Source organism: Eumetopias jubatus, unplaced genomic scaffold, assembly GCF_037043125.1.
Source record: "Eumetopias jubatus isolate StellerSeaLion01/CBP00866 unplaced genomic scaffold, mEumJub1_p1.0 scaffold_7, whole genome shotgun sequence".
NCBI lineage: Eukaryota > Metazoa > Chordata > Mammalia > Carnivora > Otariidae > Eumetopias > Eumetopias jubatus.
Genome location: NW_028274813.1, coordinates 108,449,494 through 108,469,479, shown reverse-complemented (window position 1 = coordinate 108,469,479; position 19,986 = coordinate 108,449,494). Strand labels below are relative to the sequence as shown.

General features: G+C 52.6%; 1 protein-coding gene and 1 long non-coding RNA gene across 3 annotated transcripts in view; one reads left to right on the top strand and one right to left on the bottom strand.

The window, feature by feature from the left end:
• ANP32A (acidic nuclear phosphoprotein 32 family member A) overlaps positions 1 to 19,986 on the top strand; it is a 36,452-nt gene that overhangs the window by 12,765 nt on the left and 3,701 nt on the right. The window contains exons 1-4 of one of the 2 annotated variants that reach the window (XM_028100391.2): positions 16,521 to 16,544; positions 17,351 to 17,500; positions 17,673 to 17,795; positions 19,686 to 19,884. In XM_028100391.2, coding sequence (XP_027956192.1) covers positions 16,536 to 16,544; positions 17,351 to 17,500; positions 17,673 to 17,795; positions 19,686 to 19,884 — 481 coding nt within the window. In that variant the 5' untranslated portion in view covers positions 16,521 to 16,535. Of the gene's footprint in view, positions 1 to 16,520; positions 16,545 to 17,350; positions 17,501 to 17,672; positions 17,796 to 19,685; positions 19,885 to 19,986 lie in introns of those variants that run through there. The other variant, XM_028100390.2, reaches the window with a different exon arrangement.
• LOC114206533 (uncharacterized) lies at positions 11,599 to 13,512 on the bottom strand. The gene is made up of 3 exons (XR_003608668.2): positions 13,445 to 13,512; positions 13,065 to 13,198; positions 11,599 to 11,871 (listed from the first exon to the last, which is right to left on the bottom strand). It is a non-coding gene; the product is annotated as an uncharacterized LOC114206533 (long non-coding RNA).

Genomic DNA, 19,986 nt, shown 5'->3' with positions numbered 1-19,986 from the left:
GTGCGATTTGCACCCCTCCCAGGTGACATCAAGAGGTGGAGGTCCCCGGGACTCAAGCTGTGCTCTCCCCTGAGCTCATTCCGGTGGCACCTCCCTGGGGTGTGCATGGTGGCTCAGCTCTCCGTGGGGTCAGGTCAGTGTTTCCATATCCCCCTACTGGAGGGTGCTGTTAAGGGTTTGCAGGGACAGGCACAGCTCCCCTGCAGCTGGGTGCATCAGGAAGGCTGTGTGGTGACGTCATGCGTCTCCAGCCTCCCGCCTAGCTGCCTGTGGGAAGGATCTGTCTGTTCTGGCACTGGGGCCTGTTCCATATGGACAGCCAGGAATTGGCCATCACAGTCACCCAGGGTGTTCCTGCCACTTCTGCATGTCTCCTTTTCCCCCTGGAGATTTGGGTGCACCCCAGGCGTGGCCTGGGGGGTGGGCAGGCGTGCACTGTGGTACAGCTCCCCAGCTGTGTCTGGGAGGCTTGAAGAATCGTATCTGCAGAGGTTGGCCTGCCGCCATAATGAATGGGTCTGCTCCTTCTAGCCCCTGTTTGCGGCTCTGTTGCAGATATGCCTCTGTGTGTCTTGGTCAAGAGCGCTGCTGTGTCTGTACATTTAGGTGTGGTCTGTGAGTCTGGGGAGGCTTCTAGGGTAGGGCCCTCCAGGGCTGCTGATTTGGGTGGGGGTAGAGGCACTGCGGTTATGGGAGCAGAAACGGAATGCTGTCCTCCTAAAGGGAAGGAGTATGTGGTTCACGGCAGGCATTTGGCCTCCGTAGGCGCTTGGGAGTCTTCCCTCAGTTCCAGTGGCCAGTGTGGTCACTGCCACAAGTGGCCACAGGGGAGGATCTGATGTGGAAGTGAAAATACACTTTTGCGTTTGACCAGTGGCCATAGACTCCGACAAGGTCTGGATCCTGGTCTGCAAGGTGCCCTCTGTCCTGGGAAAGCAGACTTGGGTCGGGCAAATGCTTTGCTAGCTCTGGGAGGTTTATGAAGGCCACAGATGCTAAGCAGCACTTGGCCAGCTAATGTCTGATGGTAACCAGAGTTAGAAGCGTGATTTTTTTTAGATAGAAAATGCTGTGGAGGGGCGCCTGGGTGGTCAGTCGGTTAAGCATCTGCCTTTGACTCGGGTCATGATCCCAGGGTCGTGGGATCGAGCCCCACATTGGGCTCCCTGCTCAGCGGAGAGCCTGCTTCTCCCTCTCCATCTGTCTGCCGCTCTGCCTACTTGTGCTCTCTCTCTCTCTGTTAAATAAATAAATAAAATCTTAAAAAAAAAAAAAATGCTGTGGAGGGGTCATTCACCTTCACATATGGATTGAATGACCGTTGTGCGCTGGGTCTTTTCTGGGCATCCTGGATACAGCAGTGAACTAGACAAGCTCATCCTCTGTGCTGCCCACATGGGGGATCCCTGTTCCGCTGAGGGAGATGGTCAATAACCTAAAAGCAAGACTGCTGCTGTGCTACATGCCAAGAAGACAAAGCTGTGTTATAGGGAATGTGTGAGCCAGGAAGGCCTCTCTGAGGAGGTGGTATTTGAGCAGTCACTCGAATAACCTACACTGGACATCTGGTCCCGGCGAGCCAGAACCTTAGAATGTCTGCTCTCGAAGTACCTACGAGTCACCTTGCTGATGAGCAAGCTGAGGCCCAGCGAGGTTAAGATGCAGATTCATGAGGCGATAAATAGGAAAGATGATGTGATAGGGGAGGGGGACAGGACATAACTGGCCAGTACTCTGCTCACACCAATATTGGGCATTTACCCGGGCCAGCTGACCCTCTGCCTTTTCATCCTGGAATGGCTTTTATTATCCTGTCAGGACTCAAGCTTTGAAAGATCGGTAAAGATCTGTACTTGCAAATTTGTATTTGTTAACAATAGCAGACTTGATTTTCTCATTTATGACTGGTGAGTTGGGGCATGGGGGGCAGAAAGTTGAAGCACATCTTGTGTCCACCAGTCAGCGCTCCAGGCAAGGGCTCACCACCTGGTGTTGGTCTCTCCCTGCCGAGGCAGAGATGTGGCCCAGTTTGGGTGACCGCAGGCTCCTGCCGCCCATCTCCGAGGGATCTCCACAGTTCTTTCTGAAAGAGCCGAATTTCTCCGAGGATCCCGTTGCGACTTTTGGGATTCCATCTGGCCCTCCCAGCCTGGTTCGAGGGTCCAGGTGCCTCTAGGGGGGCTGAGGAGACCCTACCGTTGCCTCTGACCAAAGCTGGTGAGGTAGGACCCAGAGGGCCCCAAGGGCTTATTTTCAGGGAGAAACACACAGTAAAATCAGGTCATAGAACCAGCCCTGACCCACCTCTTCTCCCAAGGACCAGCCTTAATTGGCTGAAAGTTTTCGTCTAGAAGAAGGTGTCCTGCATGAAGTTGAAAGGAGCTTCTGGTGAAGTAAGACTTCATTAATTAGCCTGTTAGGGAAATGGCTTCCCATTATTATGGGGGCTGGATAAATTTGATGACCACTGTTCTCCTTTGGGCTTCTGAAGGGAAGGCACTAGATTTTCATCCTTGTACTAAATACTGAGAAAAATGTAGTATCTTTTGCAAGCATTTTGTTTGTTTCTAAGTATTGAGTATTTATGTGCCAGGTACCATATTTATTATTTAATCTGTACAGAAATGCTGTAAATGGAATTATTCCCACTTTAACAGATGAGGGAACTGAGGTTCAGACAGCTAGTTAAGGAACTAGCTCAAGGTCACATCCTACTGAGGAGCTGTGCTTGGGTGCAAAGCCAGGTCATTGACTTCAGAGCCACCTCGAATCTTAACTGTGACTTCCCCCATCTTCCCAGCCACTTTGGGGCTGCTGCTAATATGAAAATGATCTAGATTCCTGACTTTATTTCCTTATCTTCTCTATAAAATCTGCTGCATTTGTTTTTCCCTAGGAGGGTGAACATAGGATACCAGCATTTCTGATTTTATTTTTTATTTATTTATTTATTTTCAAATTTTTTATTTATTTATTTGACAGAGAGAGACACAGTGAGAGAGGGAACACAAGCAGGGGGGAGTGAGAGAGGGAGAAGCAGGCTTCCTGCGGAGCATGGAGCCTGATGCGGGGCTCGATCCCAGCACCCTGGGATCATGACCTGAGCCAAAGGCAGACGCTTAATGACTGAGCCACCCAGGCGCCCCAGCATTTCTGATTTTAAAAGGTATTTTATTGTGACATAAAACACATAAAAGTAAAGGAAATAAATGTGAGGTTCGATAGATTTTTCTCCTTTGGATTTTTTTCCCCCCTAAAAAAGAATTTTACATTGTCAGGGAAATCCCAGCAAGGTCAACTCTCCGTGTACCTTCCCTTTTGCCTTTCTGTGCCAGGGTCTTACTTGTCTGCACTCTCCCTCGTGGCTCTGACATAACTTCAAACACGCGGGCTTAGGCACACAGAGGAGAAGCATACCTGGGGAGCCTCAGAGGACTGTAGAGGGTCTGAAAAGTGGGAGAAGACCAAATCCTTTTCCAGTAAAAGTAGGCTAAGACAATTAGGGGCTTAGGTGCTGCCCCAAAAACTTAAGTAGCAGTGCATTCCAGCCTTAGTAAGAAGACCGTAGTGGTGGCTGTGGGAGGGGCGTGGCCGTGCGTTTTGCCTGCCTTGTGGTAGGCAGGACCCCTCCTGGACCCCTCCTGGGACGGGAGCCAGGCCTCCCCCTTCCTGGGCACCTGCTGCAAGCGTTGGATCATATTAGGTATTTGGCAAACAATACTTTTTTTTTTTGATCCTCTAGAACACCCCTAAAATATACATATGGCCATCTATTACCAGATAAGGAGACTGGCCCTCGGGGCACATGGAGCTGCCCCTGTGAGTCCCTTCTGCTTGTCCCTCCAGACTGGACAATCCTGGGGCAGAAGGCAAGGATGCCTTTATCATTGGGTCCCCAGTGCCTGGTGCGGTGCCTGGCATTTGGTAGATTCTAAGTATTTATTGAAGGAATAGAGGTGACGTTACTTGTCCACAGTAGCTGTAGTGGTGAACCCATTAAATTGTAGGGCCCCAAGGCTCTGGGACAGCTGCTTTGTGGGTCAGAAGTAGGATCTGATTCCAGCTCTTAATGGTTAATAAGTTGGGTGAACACAAAATGACATATGTGGCCGCTTATCTAAATTGCAACATTATTATAGCAAAAGATTGGAAGCAACCCAAATACTCATCAATAAGGGGCTGGTTAAGAAAAATGATGGTACATCCACACAATGGGACATGATGGAAATAAGAAACGAGGAAGGTTTTCATGTACTGTATTACATGAACTTCACGAAAAAAAGGAAAGATCAGTATATAATATGCGAGTTTGGGGTAAAAGGGAAAAAAATAAGATTTTGAATTTGCTTGTATATCTGTCAACAAACTCTGGAAGGATACTTAATGGGTGGGATGGTTAACAGGGCAGGATGGGGAGGAGAATTAACTGTGTATCTTACGCTTTTTGGTTGTGAAGCCATGAGAATGAATGATACTTATTCAAAAAACTAAAAAGAAAAAAAAATAATGGAAGTGACTTTGGACCCGCTATTCTATCTATCTGGGCTTCAATCTCCCCATCTGAATAATGAGGTGATTGGATTAGAACAAGGCTTCATGTGGAGGGGAATGTTGTATATATTGGGTGTGTCTCTGGCTTTTGTGGACTTTTCCAGGAGATGCTGACCCTGTCCTAGGGTGGTCTGCAGTCCCTTCTGTTGGTGGCCTGGATCTGGATGGGCTCAGGCTGTTTGAGAAAGGCTGGGGTGATGCCGAGAGCAAGCGGCCTTCTGCAGAGGGGTGGGCCTTGTTGCTGTCCCCATTCTTGGCAGTTTGTCCTCTGAACACCCTGCCCTGGTGTGACTCAGTTGGTTCTTCCCCCAAACAGGAGGATTACAGTGAAGAGAGACTGTTCTGGAGCATTCTGGCAAAGTGCTGCAGTTTAATAGGAAGAAAAATGGCAGAATGTTTTCCCAGGTTATTTTTAATGCTTTTCAGTTCAGCAAACATTAATTGAGAGCTTAAGTGCAAGGCAGTATGGGGGAGTGAGAGCTACATAACACCTTGTCTCTGCTCTCCAGGGTGTGAAGTGAGAAACTTAAGTGTAAAATCCCTCCTCATACCCCCCAGGACTGTACAATTTACCTCATCTGTGGGATTGGTAGGAATTCTCCCCATTTCACAGACAAGGAAATGGAGTCTCAGTGAAGGCTTTCCCAAAGCCACACAGTTCCCAAGTGATAAAGCCTGGAAGCAAACCAGAATTTCTCTGACTGCTTTTCATGAGCCCCAACACTTGTAATCAGAATATTCTGCCACAGGATATTTCCCGGAGGTGTGTGTCTTAGGCCCGTTTCTGCCTGGAAATACCGGGTGAGCACAGCCCTCAATAAACCTCCTTCACCGGTTTCCTTTATGGAACGGCCGTGGAAACCTCAGGCTTATGGGTGCATGTTGAGCCTTATCCCCCTTTGCTGTGGTCCCAACAGTTCTGCCCTCCACTGCCTGGGAAGCTCACCACCTTACCACCAGTTAGGTGCAGAATGTCCCATCTGTGCGTAAGGGTGGATGTGACAGACAGCAGCTTTCTTCCCAGCCCATCCTCATGCCACCCCTTCCTTCCCTTCCCTTCTTCCACAAATTCTGTTGCTGCCACCTGTCATCCTAGCTGTTTCCCAGAAGAGCCGCCCATGCCCCCCACTCAGGGTCTCTGCCCTCCCTGGCTGTTCCCTGTACCTGGAAAGTTCTTCCCTTGGACTTCACTTGGCCTCAGTCACTCAGAGCCCAGGTCTTCCCTGGCCACCCTTTCTAGAGTGATATCCCTTCCCACTGTTGCCGTATCCTCCCTGGTTTTTTCCTGTCTGGTATTTGCATATATTACATATAGCTTACGTGTACTGGTTTATTTTCTCACTCACCGCTAGCATGTAAACTCATGGAGCCTGGCTAGTTTCGCTTAGCACTGTGTCTCTAACGGGATCTCTAACACCAGCCTAGCACAGGTGCCCAGCATCTCATCGATAACTCTGTAAATATTGTGGAGTAAATCGCCCTGTGGCCTAACCAAGTCACACTTCTTTAAGGAGGAAAGAAGCAAATCATAGCATCTTTTTAAGAGGTGAAAACTACCCAAGGCTTTTCTCTTTGCAGAGCTCCATCATATAATATTAATTTATTTAATAATTGTTCGGCACTGTGTCTGTGTAGAGGCCTCTGCAGACGGTCACTTAGCAGCCTCTGATTTGTATGCGTAGGGAGACAGCGCACGGAGTTTTCAGTGCAGCCCGTTCTTTTGTGGGACAGTCGTAATGATTTTAAAGACTCTTATTATAGTTTACATGGGGCCGAAAACTGCCTCTCTCTAATTCCTGCACACTGATCTCCGTTCTTGAAGCGCTGGAGAACATGGAAGAAACGGACTTCGGCGTGCACATACAGTCCTTCAAACAGTTGGAGAAAGATGGCTTATCGCAAGGCACCCCACCCCCTGGCCATATCACTGCCGGTTCCTTTGACTGTCCTTCCAAGTGCCTGCGGCTCCCAGGGGCCTTCCCATCCTCGGTGCCTTCCTCAACTGCGTTCGGCTTCAAGGTTCAGAATTTAAGGTTTAGTCCCGTCGGAGCAGTGTTTTGGGACCCTGACTGAGGAACCTTGGCCCTTGTTGACTTGTCTCTGTCCACACAGCCTGGGATGGCCTTGACTGCTGAAGACAGAACTGAGTAGGTTCTTCTTCACGCTGTCTCTTGAGCGGTTGGTTCAGCCCCTCTCTGACTTCCAGAATCATAAAGGTTGTAAGGTCTTTGGTTTTGGCTTTTAGCATTTTGAGATTACAGCAGCTGTAGTAGGTCGGAGAAGAACAAGGAACCTGACCCAGACCCTATTTTAAAAGATAGTAAATACGGGTCAAGTTCTGTCTCTAGAATCCCCGCAAAGAGGGTGGAACTCTGGGAGTCAAGCAAAATGTGCGGAGACTTTAGCTCTATCGCTTCTTCCCCCTTTTTCACTGCCTGTGGCTTTTTTCAGGGTCTGTCTCTGCCTTCCGCATTCCTTCCTCCTCGCAGCCCCTCGCTTCCCCGTTCCTTCCTCGCCCTCCTGCCACCTCTCCCCCTCCCTGCCCTGCCAGTTTGCAGACACCGGTTTGCCTGCGTCCCTCGCTAATACTTTGACCCTAAGCCTTTCGTTTACAGACTTAGGCAGGCAAGTTGCACGTGTCACATCTCTTTCAAGGAGAAAGAACGGACATTAAATTGCTTCGTATGTGTGACCCTTGGCTGATTTGTTCTGTGGCCCTGGATAGAAGAAACTTCGGCCCCCAGCTTTAGGCTCTTGTGCCAGATTGGTTCCCGTGTCTGCCCACCTTGGCGGCTTCGGTGGGTGGTTGGACGGGAGGGCTTCAGTGGCACGCTATTTGCTTGCTTCTGTCATTGCCACTCCCACCGTCGTCTTGGGTAGAGGGGTAGAGGTGGCAGGGAAGGAGGCCACTGAGCCTTTCTCTGCCCCTTCTGCCCCTGCAGCGCTGCTGGGGTTGTGTGCAGATGCAGGAGGGAGGGGGGAGGGGGGAGGAGGGCCAGGATCAGGCCTGGGGCTCTCTTCCTCACAGCTGTTTTCCTTCTCCTCCTTTGTTTCCTCTTGCTTCAAGGAGTTCACCCCAGAGAGGCCCGTGACTTTGGGGTGTGGGCCCTAAATTGGGAGAATGGAGAACAGCCCAAGGACTGATTCCATAATGGGCTAACTGTGTGACCTTGGGTGAGTCACTGGGTTGGTGTCCACTGAGCTTCATCATTTGCCGGAGGAGCTGGATTGGATCCATTGGCTCCCTAGAGGTGGTGATGATGGGGTCCTTGGCTTCTCTGAAGTGCTTTTGAACAGCCAGCTAGAAATTCCGGCCGAGGCACATCCAGGGGCTGTGGGAAGCGGCCTGGCCTCTGAGTCTGGGTAGTGTGGAGTCTTCTCAGATGGGCTAAGCTGCTGGGCCGGGCTGGGCAGAGGCTTGACCTGCCAGCTCATGGATCCCCGAGGAGTGAAACTGAGGAAGCCAATGAATTAACTTGTTTCACAGGCTGTTCTTCCACATCGGGGGCCATGGGGACTGGGTAGCTGTCAAGGTCCACAAGGGACCCACGGCAGAGACCCTGTGCCGTCTTTTCAGACCGTGCTGACTTGACTCCAGTGACATTTCCACAGCACACAGCCCCTGCTGTCCACAGGTGATCCCAGCTGGGCTAAAGATCCCCGAATCTGATTTCAGGGGGTCCAGGAAGCCCTGTTTGTGGATTTGCCTAGGAGTGGAATTAGGGGGATGCTTGGCTTCGGAAAGTGAATAAGGGGTTAGTTAGCCTTTTAGTATCTAGAAGATTCTTCAGAGCCATTGCCCACCCCCACTCCATTCTTGGCCCTGGCTTGAGTGACCCAGTCCAGTTTGACCACTTAGCAAGTGTTTGCTGAAGGCCAGCGCCGCTGGGCAGAGCACCAGCGGGGAACACTGAGACTTCAGACCTTGGTAAGGCGGTGTTTGGAGGAGAGACTGCAGGAAGAAGGGCTGCCGGGTGCCCTGTGGCCAAGCAGCGGCTCTCAGAGGGCCCTGGTGGACAGGGGCCGTTTCCCCAGGAGAGGGATAGGATGGGTAGAATTCCAGTCATCTGTGGATTCAACGAAGTCATGTCTGGGGAAGCACTTGGGCAGCTGTCACGTGGGAAAGAAATGCCAGGTGGTGTCACCGTGTTGGCTGCAGGGCAGAGAGGTGAGGTGGGGACAGACTGCCTTGGGAAGAGGCACAGGGTTCTTGGTCCCGGAGCACTGGCGGCTGGGAGGCTGTGAATCCTCCTCTGGCTTTGCAATCCCCATGGCCGTTAAAGGCTGTGGACCAGGAGTGACGGGACATGACAGGACTTGATCAAAGCAGTGTTTTAGGAAGATGGGCCAGGATTAGCCCCTCTGCTCTCCGGGCCTTCCTTTTCCGTCTCCTCATGGCTTTTCTGTTGCAGGGGCCAGTGCTGTGGCTCTTTATAAGATCATCATGGGCAGTGTGGTTTTTGTATGAAGCATAGCATTGTCGAGCAGGGCCTAGGACCCCATGAACTGAGCTGCCTGCTCCCTGCTGCCCTGGGAGATGGCAGACATCAGATGGGACGATGCCAGACTCCTACATTTGGAACCCAACACCCTGGGCCTCTGGGGGCTGTTTTTGTGATCCTGGTGTGCTTTAAGAGACTACACGATTGATTTTTGTGTTTCATTAATTGCCTGGGGCCCCAAATTTTCCTTTCTGGCATCCCTCAGTGATGAAGCCTGGGCTCTTTTGGTCCATGAAATCTCCCACTTCCTTTTGGGGAATAGAGGCTGAGTTTGGATGTGAGGTGGGACTTAAAGTATATGGACCCACAGAAGGGGGTCTCCTCTCCGTGCTCAGGCTCCATTGTCCAGTGTGTGAAGTAAGGGACTGGCAGAAACCCAGAGAAGGATGTGACTTCCCCCAAGGCACACGGCAAGTTACTGGCAAAGTAACCAGGGTCCATCCAGGTCATCAGACTGCCTGATGAGCATCCTTTGCACTGTACCTCCACGCTTCTTGTCCCCCTTTCCTTCTGGTCCCCATTTAGATACACCTGCTGGGACCAGTGCCTTCACTGGACTCTGCTTCAAACTCCTGCTTCATCACACCCTCCAGGACTAAAGGTGGGAAGGAACGGCCACGGAGAAGAGGTAACCTGCTAGATTGCCAGTTGATCATGTCCTCCACCAGTTCCAAAAACCTCATCTCTCCCTGTTCCCACTCCACCCCCTTCGCCTAGCAAAGTCAGACCAAGACAACTCCTCCCCACTTTCTAGGCCTAGGCAGCCTTCTGGACCTATTTTCTGCTGCTCTGGGAATACTTTCTTTCCTTCACATATGCTTAAAGCAGGCAGGGCTAGGGCAGGGGCTGGGTAATCAGGGAAGCCTTCCTCCAGGAGGTGGAACGGACAAGGTCTGCAAGTGGAGTAAGACGGCTAGACTGATCCAGAAGGGAGGAATGAGAGAGCGAGGGGGAGGAAAGCAAGGGCCTGACATCAGGGAGGGACCCCAGCTCTGCTCGGGGTTCATTAGCTAAACAGGCCCCTTGGACCAGCCCAAAGTCCACGTCCTACAGCCATGCGGCTGGCCTCCAGTTACGAGTCTGTCCTTCTGGCTGGAGGAAGCATCCGCAGTGGAACCAGCTCCTCTGTTTGGCGAGGCAGAAACCAAGACCTCCCCACACCCGCTGGAGGAGGTAGGAAGCCGGTTCCGGGCAGCTCAGGAGCCAGTCACAGGGTTTATGCTAATGTGGGCCCTCCCCCTGCCGGCGCTTAGCCTATTACCCGGGCCCTGGCCGACAGCTTAATTACGCTGCAGCGCGCCCCGGCTTGCGTTCCATGGTTCCCTAAAATAATAAGGATGGCGTCACCGACTTCCCGCGGCCATGTGCTCCCACCCGTGCCTTCTGAGCTCTATTGTAGGAAACAAACAAAATCCAGACACTCAGATGCTTTTTTTCTTGGAGAGATTTTTTTGGTTTTAAGGTAATGTGGGGACCCTGCCCCTTAGTTAAGATTTTAAAAGATCTTTAAGGTGCAGAGACCACAGAGTCCTAGCTACCAGACGGCTGCAGAATACCCTCCTGTTAGCAGAAATTCGAGAGCTCTGTGGATGATGCCCCAGTCTTCCACTGGGGACGGTGATTTCTGACCAGAGCAATGGTGTGGGTGGTGTGGCAGAAGGATCACCCCGCTTGGCGTTTCTGGGCTTTGGGCCAGCTCTGGACCTTGCTTGTTCCTCTGCAAAAAGAGGGCTGAACTGGACCAGCATTTTACAAGCTATGGGTCACATTTTAAAAAAAAGAAAAATCTTTTGTAATGTAATAGAAAAGGATAATTGTAACTGGGTATGTTTTGTTTCGGTGTATGTGCCTGTATATACAACATGTGTACACTGAGCCAAGGCAATAAATATATTTTTTACTGTGGGCTCTGGTCAGAAAGCCACTGACCTAGATGAGCCCGAAGGCCTTTCTAGCCTTTGAAATGTTTGACTTTTCTCCCAGAGCCTGACTTTACCCTCATGAAACCTGACTGGTTTTTGCAGGTTTTGCCCCACAGACTGTTAAGCAAAAGTAGAGATTTTAGGGTCAAAACAACAAAATCACAAGCATCTGTCACTCCTATTGAACACCTTTGGGAAGAAGCTCATTTCCCCTCAGCCTTGGTGACTCAAACAGTTTGGCCTTCCAGCTAGAAATGGGATCTGCAACAGGGGATGGCCCATTTAAAAGCTGACCTATTTAAAACCCATGAGCACCAAAAAAACACGGGGTCAGTTTGATTTGAGTCTCCTCTTCTGTGCAAGACTGGAACCTGAAAACTAAATTGGTCAGGGACTGACAGGGTTGAAACCAAAGCTACAAATATTTATTGAACTCTTGCTCAGTGAATGAAAAGAAAATCAAGGCTCAAGGTTAGTGGGGGGGAAAGAAACAAAACAAAGTGTAGATATAAAGTCAAGAGGGGTATATTTTGGGCGTAACATCTTAGCTCTCCAAAATGTTAAGCTTCATGCATTCCATGAGAGACAGCTTTGGTGGCTCAGATATGCTGCCCCCCCCCCCCTTTGTTCCCATTCTTGTGCCCTGGCTGTGGACACAGTGGGAAAGGTAGCTGTGGATCAGGAAGAAGGCAAGTGGCTTTTTCCAAGCTGGGGATGCTCTAAGTGCATTATTTCACTTAATCCAGCTCTAGGTGATGGGCACTATTTTTATTGGAGGAAACGGAAGCTCAGGAGAGGTGAGATGAGCTAGCAAGTGGAGAATGTGGACTTGAGCCAAGTCTGTCTGACTCCAGAGCCTGCCTTCTGTCCACCTCTCCACGTTGCCTCCGGAAGTGCTGTAAAAATAAAGAGCTGTTCTCACTCGAGCTTCCTTCTCTCTGGTTCTGGCCTTCAGAGCGCTGTTTTAGGCCCAAGCTGTCCATTTAAATCAGGGCCCCCGATCACAGGCATGTGACCCGTGCAGTCACACAGGCCCCTGGGCTTCAAAGGGCCCTCCCTTGGGTTTAATGCACTGCTATCGCTGTTTTTGGAATTCTTGACAATTTTTGAGCAGTGGGTCTCACATTTTCATTTTGAACGAAGCCTTGCCATTAAATATAGCCAGTCCTGGCTTTGATATAGTGCATACCCTTTCTCGGTTTTTCTGGGTCCCTCCTGTCTTCCTTGAGCATGTCTGTCCTCTCCGGGGTGGAGGCATTTGAAGAATGCACTTGGTCCCCCCGCTCCGGCTGCTACCTGGCACACTGCTCCAGTAGCTGTTTATCAGCCGGCAGCCTCCTCCCCGCCGCCACCACACCTCTTGCTGGCAAGGAACCCAGCTGTGGCTCACCGCGGCCTCTGAGTCCCCAGCATATTACCCTATAACAATGTCATGGGTACACCCTTTACAGAGGGAGGGGCTGCTTCTAGGTGAGAGGTCGGTGTACAGAGCCCTGGGTCAGGTCGAGAGGAGTGTGCGTAGTTGGCCTGCCTCCTAGGGGACACACTGTTTATAAGAGGTCAGGTTCATTCCCGTCTGTGTGGGACCAGTTACACTGTAAGTTTCACGACGGTTTGATTCACTCCGTATGCCCAGCACCTAGTGCTGTGCCTGGCACAATAACCAGGACATTTGTTAAGCAGTTGCTCTGGTGTCCGCTCCCCGCTAGGCTGATTACGGGGAAGGACAGTCCCTGACCTCTAGGAGGATCGGATGCTTAATACACGATTAAATGATTCATGTAGCAGCTGCCGTTGGTGCCCTGGGATGCTCGGAGCTGGGTGGGGGAAGGCTTCCTGGGGAAGGGGGGGGCCTGGATGCCATTTGTGGCACAAGAGTGAGGCGTGCGGAGCCCTGAGACTAGGGGAAGTGGGGAGAGGTGGTGAGTGGAGGGCCTCCTTAGGTCGGTTTAGGAACTTGGAATCCCCACCCTCACCCCCACCCCCCAAGCGGCAGAAAGCCAGGAGGCAGGTTTTCCAGGCTGGAGTTTGCACTTCATAGGTTAAACAGATACCAGTCTCCCCTTTCCGCAGAGGCAGAGCCTCAGACCTTGGGGGCCGAGTCAGGGGCATCAGCCGGCCCACTCCTTGAATGTTCCAGTCGTCCAGTTGTCCTCGCTGTCACAGAGACCCCATTTGGAGGCAGAAGCAGACTTGGAGTGACTTAGATGACCGTGACCAGAACTGCAGTGTAGAGAATAGAGAGGAAATGATCAAATTTGAGAGAGCTGTGAAGACAAGATTTCACAGTTTTGAAACAAGCAACGGGTTGTTCCTTAGAGTAATAATGTGTTTGTGTTTATCATGGATGCTTCAGCTCCCATTGGTGAGAAATGATTGCTGTGTCCTTGCTTTGGGGACAAGTTTTTTAGGAAATGCCAGAGGTGGACAGTCTGATTCCTTGGGAAGCTTCAGTGACTCCCCACTGACCTCTCGTGGGGGCCGAGAATGAATGTGCAGCCTCCTCGTGGGGCTGACACCTGAGGAGTGAAGCATAGAGTCCCATGTAGTTCTGTCCACGGGTGTTTGAAAAGCTTCTGACACACCAGCAGAGTAAGCCAGTTGTTGGGCTGGAGAGAGAGTAACCACATTCAGATATTTTTAAAGGGCCAGTGGAGTTGGGAGAGAATCTAAACCCAAAGTACAAATTTTCAGTTTAATTTTAACTTTGCACTTAGCTCACACCCAGGATTTGGCAGGGGGGGCGTGGACCTTAATTTTTTTTTTTCTTTTTTAAGCAAAACACACCCTGGTTGTAAAAGGGATACGCTCCCTACTTGGAAGGGCTCGGAGCCGTGGCCACCCCACAGACGGGAGGAAGTGGGTTGGGATTGGAGCAGGAGCTCGGAGTGGATTTGAGGAACGTTGGGGCTGGTTGGAAGTTTGGAAACATGTGAGCCTGTCCCAGAGTTCTAGGAAACTGCGGCCTTCCATGGAGTCTGGGGGACACAGGGAGACAAGTGGGTGCATGAGATGACTCCAGGCCACCTGTTGGGCTGGTGTTTGTGTTTTTTCCTGTTTGGTCCATTTCTGACATTTCACAGACAGCTTACCTGCCATCCCCAAAGTCACAGTCACTCCCCAAAGCAGCAGTGGGTTTCCCCCTCACGGTTTGGGCTTTTTGGTGATATCAGCAGCCTCCAGGTCTAATAAGCCTTGCCCCTCTCTCACCTCTTTGATCTTGCCCCAAACACTGCTGAAACCCCCTGCCAGGAAGGAAATGCAAAAACCGGTGGGGGTCCCAGAGGCCCCACGGACCTGGCCTGTAAGGGCCCCCTGCTGGTGCTCCAGACAGCACAGGCTTTGCCCCAGTGGCTGGCGGGTCTCTTCCTACTTGGCAGGAGCAGGGTCCCAGATCCCCCGGCCCCTCTCCACATCCTTGCTCTCTAATTGCAGCGTCATCTGAATGAGGGCTGGCTTGGGGTTTGTTTTGGTTACGAGGGAGTGTAACCAGGGCGGGGACCGCTGGGAGTGGCCCCCATCCTGTTGGTGGAACTCTTAGAAGAGGGGTGTCAGGGGAGCTTGGAGAGTTGAGTTGGGTCTGAGAGAGCTTGCGCCTCACATTTGGGAACGTCTGAGAAACCATCAGGAGCCAACACTGACCAGCTTGGTGCAAGTCCATTCCTGGGACTTGAGGGTCAGTGGTTCTGAGGTGGCCGAAAGATGGGAGATTCCCCCCCCCCCAACCGCAGGGAGCAGTAGTGAGGATTAGGTGAGCTGGGGCGGGGGAAGCATGTCAGGAGTACCTGTGAGGGCTCAGGAAAGCTCCGACCGTTACTATTAATGAAAACATCAGTGGTAGCAGCTTGCGTATTGTCCCCAAGAGGAATGGCCCCCCCGTTGGCGGTGGTGCTGGGAGTTGGGACTGGGACCCTGGGTCTGTCCGTAGAATTCCCAGGCAGCATTGTGCCTCTCGGAAGAATTCTCCGACTCCCAGCACCACCTCCCCCATCTCTAAGATCTTCTTTTCCTTGGCTTATGGCCGTAAGAGGAGAAGCCCTTGACCTGTCTGGAAAAACCACATGTCTGAAATCTTTGAGGCTGGGCTGGAATCCCTTCTCATATTTGTCTTTCTCTGGCGGAGCTTCCAGAATCCCTGGGACAGCGCCTTCTGCAGACCATGGGCCCCGTGGCTCCAGTGTTGAGTGCAGGCAGAGGAGATCGTCTTCCCTCCCCCAACACAGTGGATCTCCCTGCATTTGCCCTGCTCCCCTAAGGCCTGGCTTCCTGGCTCTACACTGATTTCCTGCCCTGGGGTAGAAGGCCTCCTAAGATTTATTCCCAGGCACTCTTGCCAGTGACCTTGAGAAGGTGGCCTGACCTGGACATCTGGCCTCTCCTGGGGACTGAGGGAGTGGAAAAGGATTTAACTTCTCCCATCCCAGATCCAAGGGAAAGGCGGGCCTTGGCGGCCAGTGCCTAGGCCTAGAACGGGTCAGCTCTGGGAAGGAGCTCCTGTGCCTGGCTTGGCCCCTCCTGGCAAACTGCTGCTGTCCTGGGCTGAGCACACCACCTCTCTCCACCAGGGAGGCGGAAAGCGGGGTAGCTGCGGGGCAGCCCACACGTGCCCCCGAGCTCCCCTGGTCTGCCTGCTGGCAAGGGTGGGCTGAGAAGGAGCACAGCAGGCCCACTGTGGACTCTGTTTCCCCAAGCTTCCCCCTCGCCCCAAGATGCCTGAGCAGGAGGAAAGACGGGGGACTGTGGCAAACCGGTCGTCCTGGGCCCAGCAGGAAGTTCGAAGCAAATCCGTCTGCTTGTCCAGGGCAAGAAAAGACTCTGAGGGGCTGGAACGACCTTTTGGACAATGCGGGACTGCTATTGAGAAGAACTAGACCATACTGTCTGATGCTGTCTCGTGACAAGTAATGTGTGGGTGGACGTCCCAGGCAGGCACCGTACCAGTGACCTCGATGCGTGCTTCCTTGAGGCTGCAGGGAGCAGGTGGGTGGGGATGTCGTGTCAAGCACTGGGTGCAGCCAGGAGGAGTCACCTTTCCGGTGCCTGCCAGCCCTGGGTGGCCAGGGAGCAGCCAGCCTGCTGGGGCAGGAGTGGGTAACCATGGGCATCTGCCTGGAGGGCAGGACAGCCTGGCCTCCCTTGCTGACTCCCCAGGGTCTTTCAGGCCGGAGACTTGATTACCCTCCTTAGCTTGTCTCCTTCCCCTCTGTACGGGAGCTGGGAATCACCTTCAGTCACATTTACCTTTTAGCAACCCAATGAGAAGTAGCTTTTTATCAGTCTTTCTACATTCTTAGAAAGAAAGGATTTGGACCCAAATTTGGGTAAGAAGAGAAACGAGGAAAATCGAAGAACTCGGGGCAAAATTGCCTCCAGGGAGTTTTAAAGAAGGGAGAAGGGACAGACAGGGTCACAGAGGTGCTTTCAAAGACCAACTTTTGTTCTTTGATGACCTCAGCGTGTCACTGTGGGGCCATCCTCGGTTTGTGGGGTTTCATTTTTTCCTTTCACGTCTACTCTCAGGACCCTGTGAAGAGGAGGGTCTAGAGAAGCTCTGTCCAATATGGTAACTGTAAGTAGTAAGTGTCTTTTTTCACTTAAATCAAGGAAAATGAAAACTCAGTCCCTGGTTCTCACCAGCCATGTTGCAGGTGCTCAGTGGCCACAGTTGGCCAGTGGCTCCTCTCATGCCCAGAGCAGGAGGTGTCCATTGTTGCAGGAAGTTCTGTGGCTAGAGTGGTGAGTGGGGGGGCTCCCTGGTCTGCTGCCCCTACCCTGGGCCAGGCCAAGCTAGTGACCATGGTGACGGGCACCAGACCTGGTTGGAGGGCTCTGGCAGCCAAGCCGGTGACAGCAAGCGTCTGCGTGTATCTTGGAACCCATCCACACGCAGGGGGTCACAGGCGCACAGAGGCAGAAGGAAGGTGGGGTCTGAGGATGGGGAAGTAAGGTAGCTGGCCTTGGGACGTGGTCAGGCTTAGGCCACGGGAGCCATGGGGGTGGAAGGATCTGACGGCGTGGCTGGTGCTGACGGGAAGCTGGGGACCGTGGCAGCTTATTTTTTAACAGGAGTTTTGGAGAGGGGTGTGGCAGTGGGGCTGGAAGGAGAGCCCCAGGGATTGTTGAGTGTGCCATCTGCAGTCTGGCCCAGGCTCCTGTTGGGAGTGTGTTCCCACCGCAGCCCTCCCTGCCCTCAGTTGGGCTAAGGGTGGGAAGCCCGGGGTGGGTGTTGGCAGTGCCCTGCTTCTGGAGAGGCGAGCAGGTGGTGCCTTCATACACTGAAGGGCCTGTCTCCCCGTCCTCCCGAGGGGGCCTGGCCCCCGCTCCAGCCTCCACCCCCAGTCCGCACCTCCGTTCACACCAGCCTTCCCTTTGCAGGTGAAAGAGCTTGTCCTGGACAACTGCCGGTCGATCGAAGGCAAAATCGAAGGCCTCACAGATGAATTTGAGGAACTGGAGTTCTTAAGTACAATCAACGTAGGCCTCACCTCAGTTGCAAACTTACCAAAGTTAAACAAACTTAAGAAGGTAAACAGGATGTAGGCGTCTGTGCGGGCAGGGAGGAGGGGGTCGTTGGTCTGTGCTCGGGGAGCACGTGCGCCGACTTGCCCCTCACCTGTCTGCCAAGGCCCGGGTGCTCTGGGCCCCCGGCCTTCGTTTTAAGAGTTCTTTCTGCTTTTCTCCTCCCTGCCCTGTTTAGCTTGAACTAAGCGATAACAGAATCTCAGGGGGCCTGGAAGTATTGGCAGAAAAGTGTCCGAACCTCACGCATCTAAATTTAAGTGGCAACAAAATTAAAGACCTCAGCACAATAGAGCCACTGGTGAGTCATTTCGGTCCTTCCCTCTTCACAGGGCGGGAGGCGGGAGGGCTTGGTATCAGGGGTTACTACTTCTACCTTTGTAGAGTGTTGTTTTCTGTTTTTGTTTTTTTCCCACTTCTCTTACTTTATTTGACTCTCGTTATGGGCCATGAGGTAGAGTCAAAGCTAGTTTCTGCTTGGCCCAGAGATAAGTGGAAGCCTCGAGACGTTCAGTGGCTTGAGCAAGGTCACGCAGCCCGAGTGGGCAGTCGGGGGCAGGGCTGGGGTCCAACCCTCGCCTCGGTGCTTCTCTTTGTACAGTTTCTGCTCAGCTCTGGGAACCCGAGCTGTCATTTCTTAGAGCATGGTTCCGTGTCCCTCGTTGGGGAGGGAGGAGCCATCCGGGAATTCAGCTGCTTCTGGAGTTGGCCACTTGTTTTCTCCTTGGACGGCCGGCCTGAGGCTGGTACCTCCGAATGGTGGGATGGCCCCCTGGATGGCACGGAATGGTATGGGACGAGGGCCTCAATGCCGGCCTTGCTCTGAGAGGCACAGAGAGTGACTGACCCCTAGTCTCCAGTCCTTTGTGTGATGGTGACCGGGACCTCCTCTTCATACAGCTGAACACACCCCACATTTCATGGAGTTCCTAGCCAGAAGGGGGCAAGTCCTGGTCAAACAACAGTTTCTGCATTACCTGGATCTGAAGGATTGTGTTCCCCTGATTTCAGCTATGTCATTAATAGCGTTCTTGAAGTGGAGAAATAACTATCGCATTAACTGTAAACATACACATAAGAACCCTCCCACAAGCCATGCACCTTAGAATCAGGGGAAGATAAAGTGAGGATATTTTGCCAACTTGGCCACATTTCCCTTGCCTAGTTTTATAGAGGAGAGGTTGGAGCATCGCTCAGTTTGGGTTTGTAGGTTCTTGTCCACAAAGCGCCCCTCACCCGCTCTGGGCGCTCGAGGGGCGGGTTGATGGGCCAGGGCAGCAGAAGCAGAAGCTGGCCCTTCTTCGTTAAGCTCAGACTTCTCCTGTCTGTGGCATGGAGTCAACTACAAGATATGCTTCCCATAGATAGACCTTCTTTTCAAGTCTTCCGCCAACCTCCTAGAGCAAAGCAAAACTATTTTGATCTACCTGGAAGCCTTGATTTCGTGATTTCATAGGAAAATCTTTGAAGTTCTGTATATGTGTATTTTGGGAGACAGGTATGGAGACCAAGTGTGTGTGTATATAAATCATTGTGAGGCGGTTACCATTAAAGGTCAGACCTAGACACACGCACGCCCTGTTCTCCCTGCACAGACCGCATGCGTTTTTGTAGCTTCTCCTTGGTGACTAGTGTGATTGATGCACTGGGCTCCCCTCTGCGGGGTGGGAGGGTGTTGGGCTCGCCCCCCCAGACCACAGCCCAGACGCCCTCCCTGCCCTTGACCTGCTGAGAATGACTTCTCGCTCCTGAGATCTCGAGAGCAGCAGCGGAACTAGTAACCTCTTCTGCCTGATCAGTGTTGTGAGGGTAAACTGAGTTACTACGTACTGTGCCGTGTTAACGGCCGTCCTCCTCCCCATCATTACAAATGGACTTGGGTAGTTCGAGCGGCCTCTCCTGTTCCCCTCTGGCTCCCCAGCCCCAGGGGCAGCAGCAGAGCTCTCGGCCGGAGCCCCAGCGGAGCCCCAGCTTAGTTTGAAGCCGGTCGCTGATAGGGCCGGAGCTGTACTTGCAGACTAGCTCTGCTGCCGTTAGATAAGGCCTACGGGCCCGAGAGTCCCCCCTCCGTGTTCCGGGGGAGGGAACCGAGGCCCGCCCGCCCCCCGCTGTCGCCCCTGGCGTTGTCCGCCACCTCCCTTCCCGCCCTCCCACCGACCGCTCACCGTTGACTTCATCTTTCCGCCTGTAGAAGAAGTTAGAAAACCTCAAGAGCTTAGACCTTTTCAATTGTGAGGTAACCAACCTGAACGACTACCGAGAAAACGTGTTCAAGCTCCTCCCGCAGCTCACGTATCTGGACGGCTACGACCGGGACGACAAGGAGGCGCCCGACTCGGACGCCGAGGGCTACGTGGAGGGCCTGGACGACGACGACGAGGACGAGGACGGTGGGTGGGGCCGGGCTGGGGGCGGGCACGACGAGGGTGGTGGGTGGGGCCGGGCTGGGGGCGGGCACGCAGCCGCAGAGGGGAGGGGCTGCTCTGTGGACC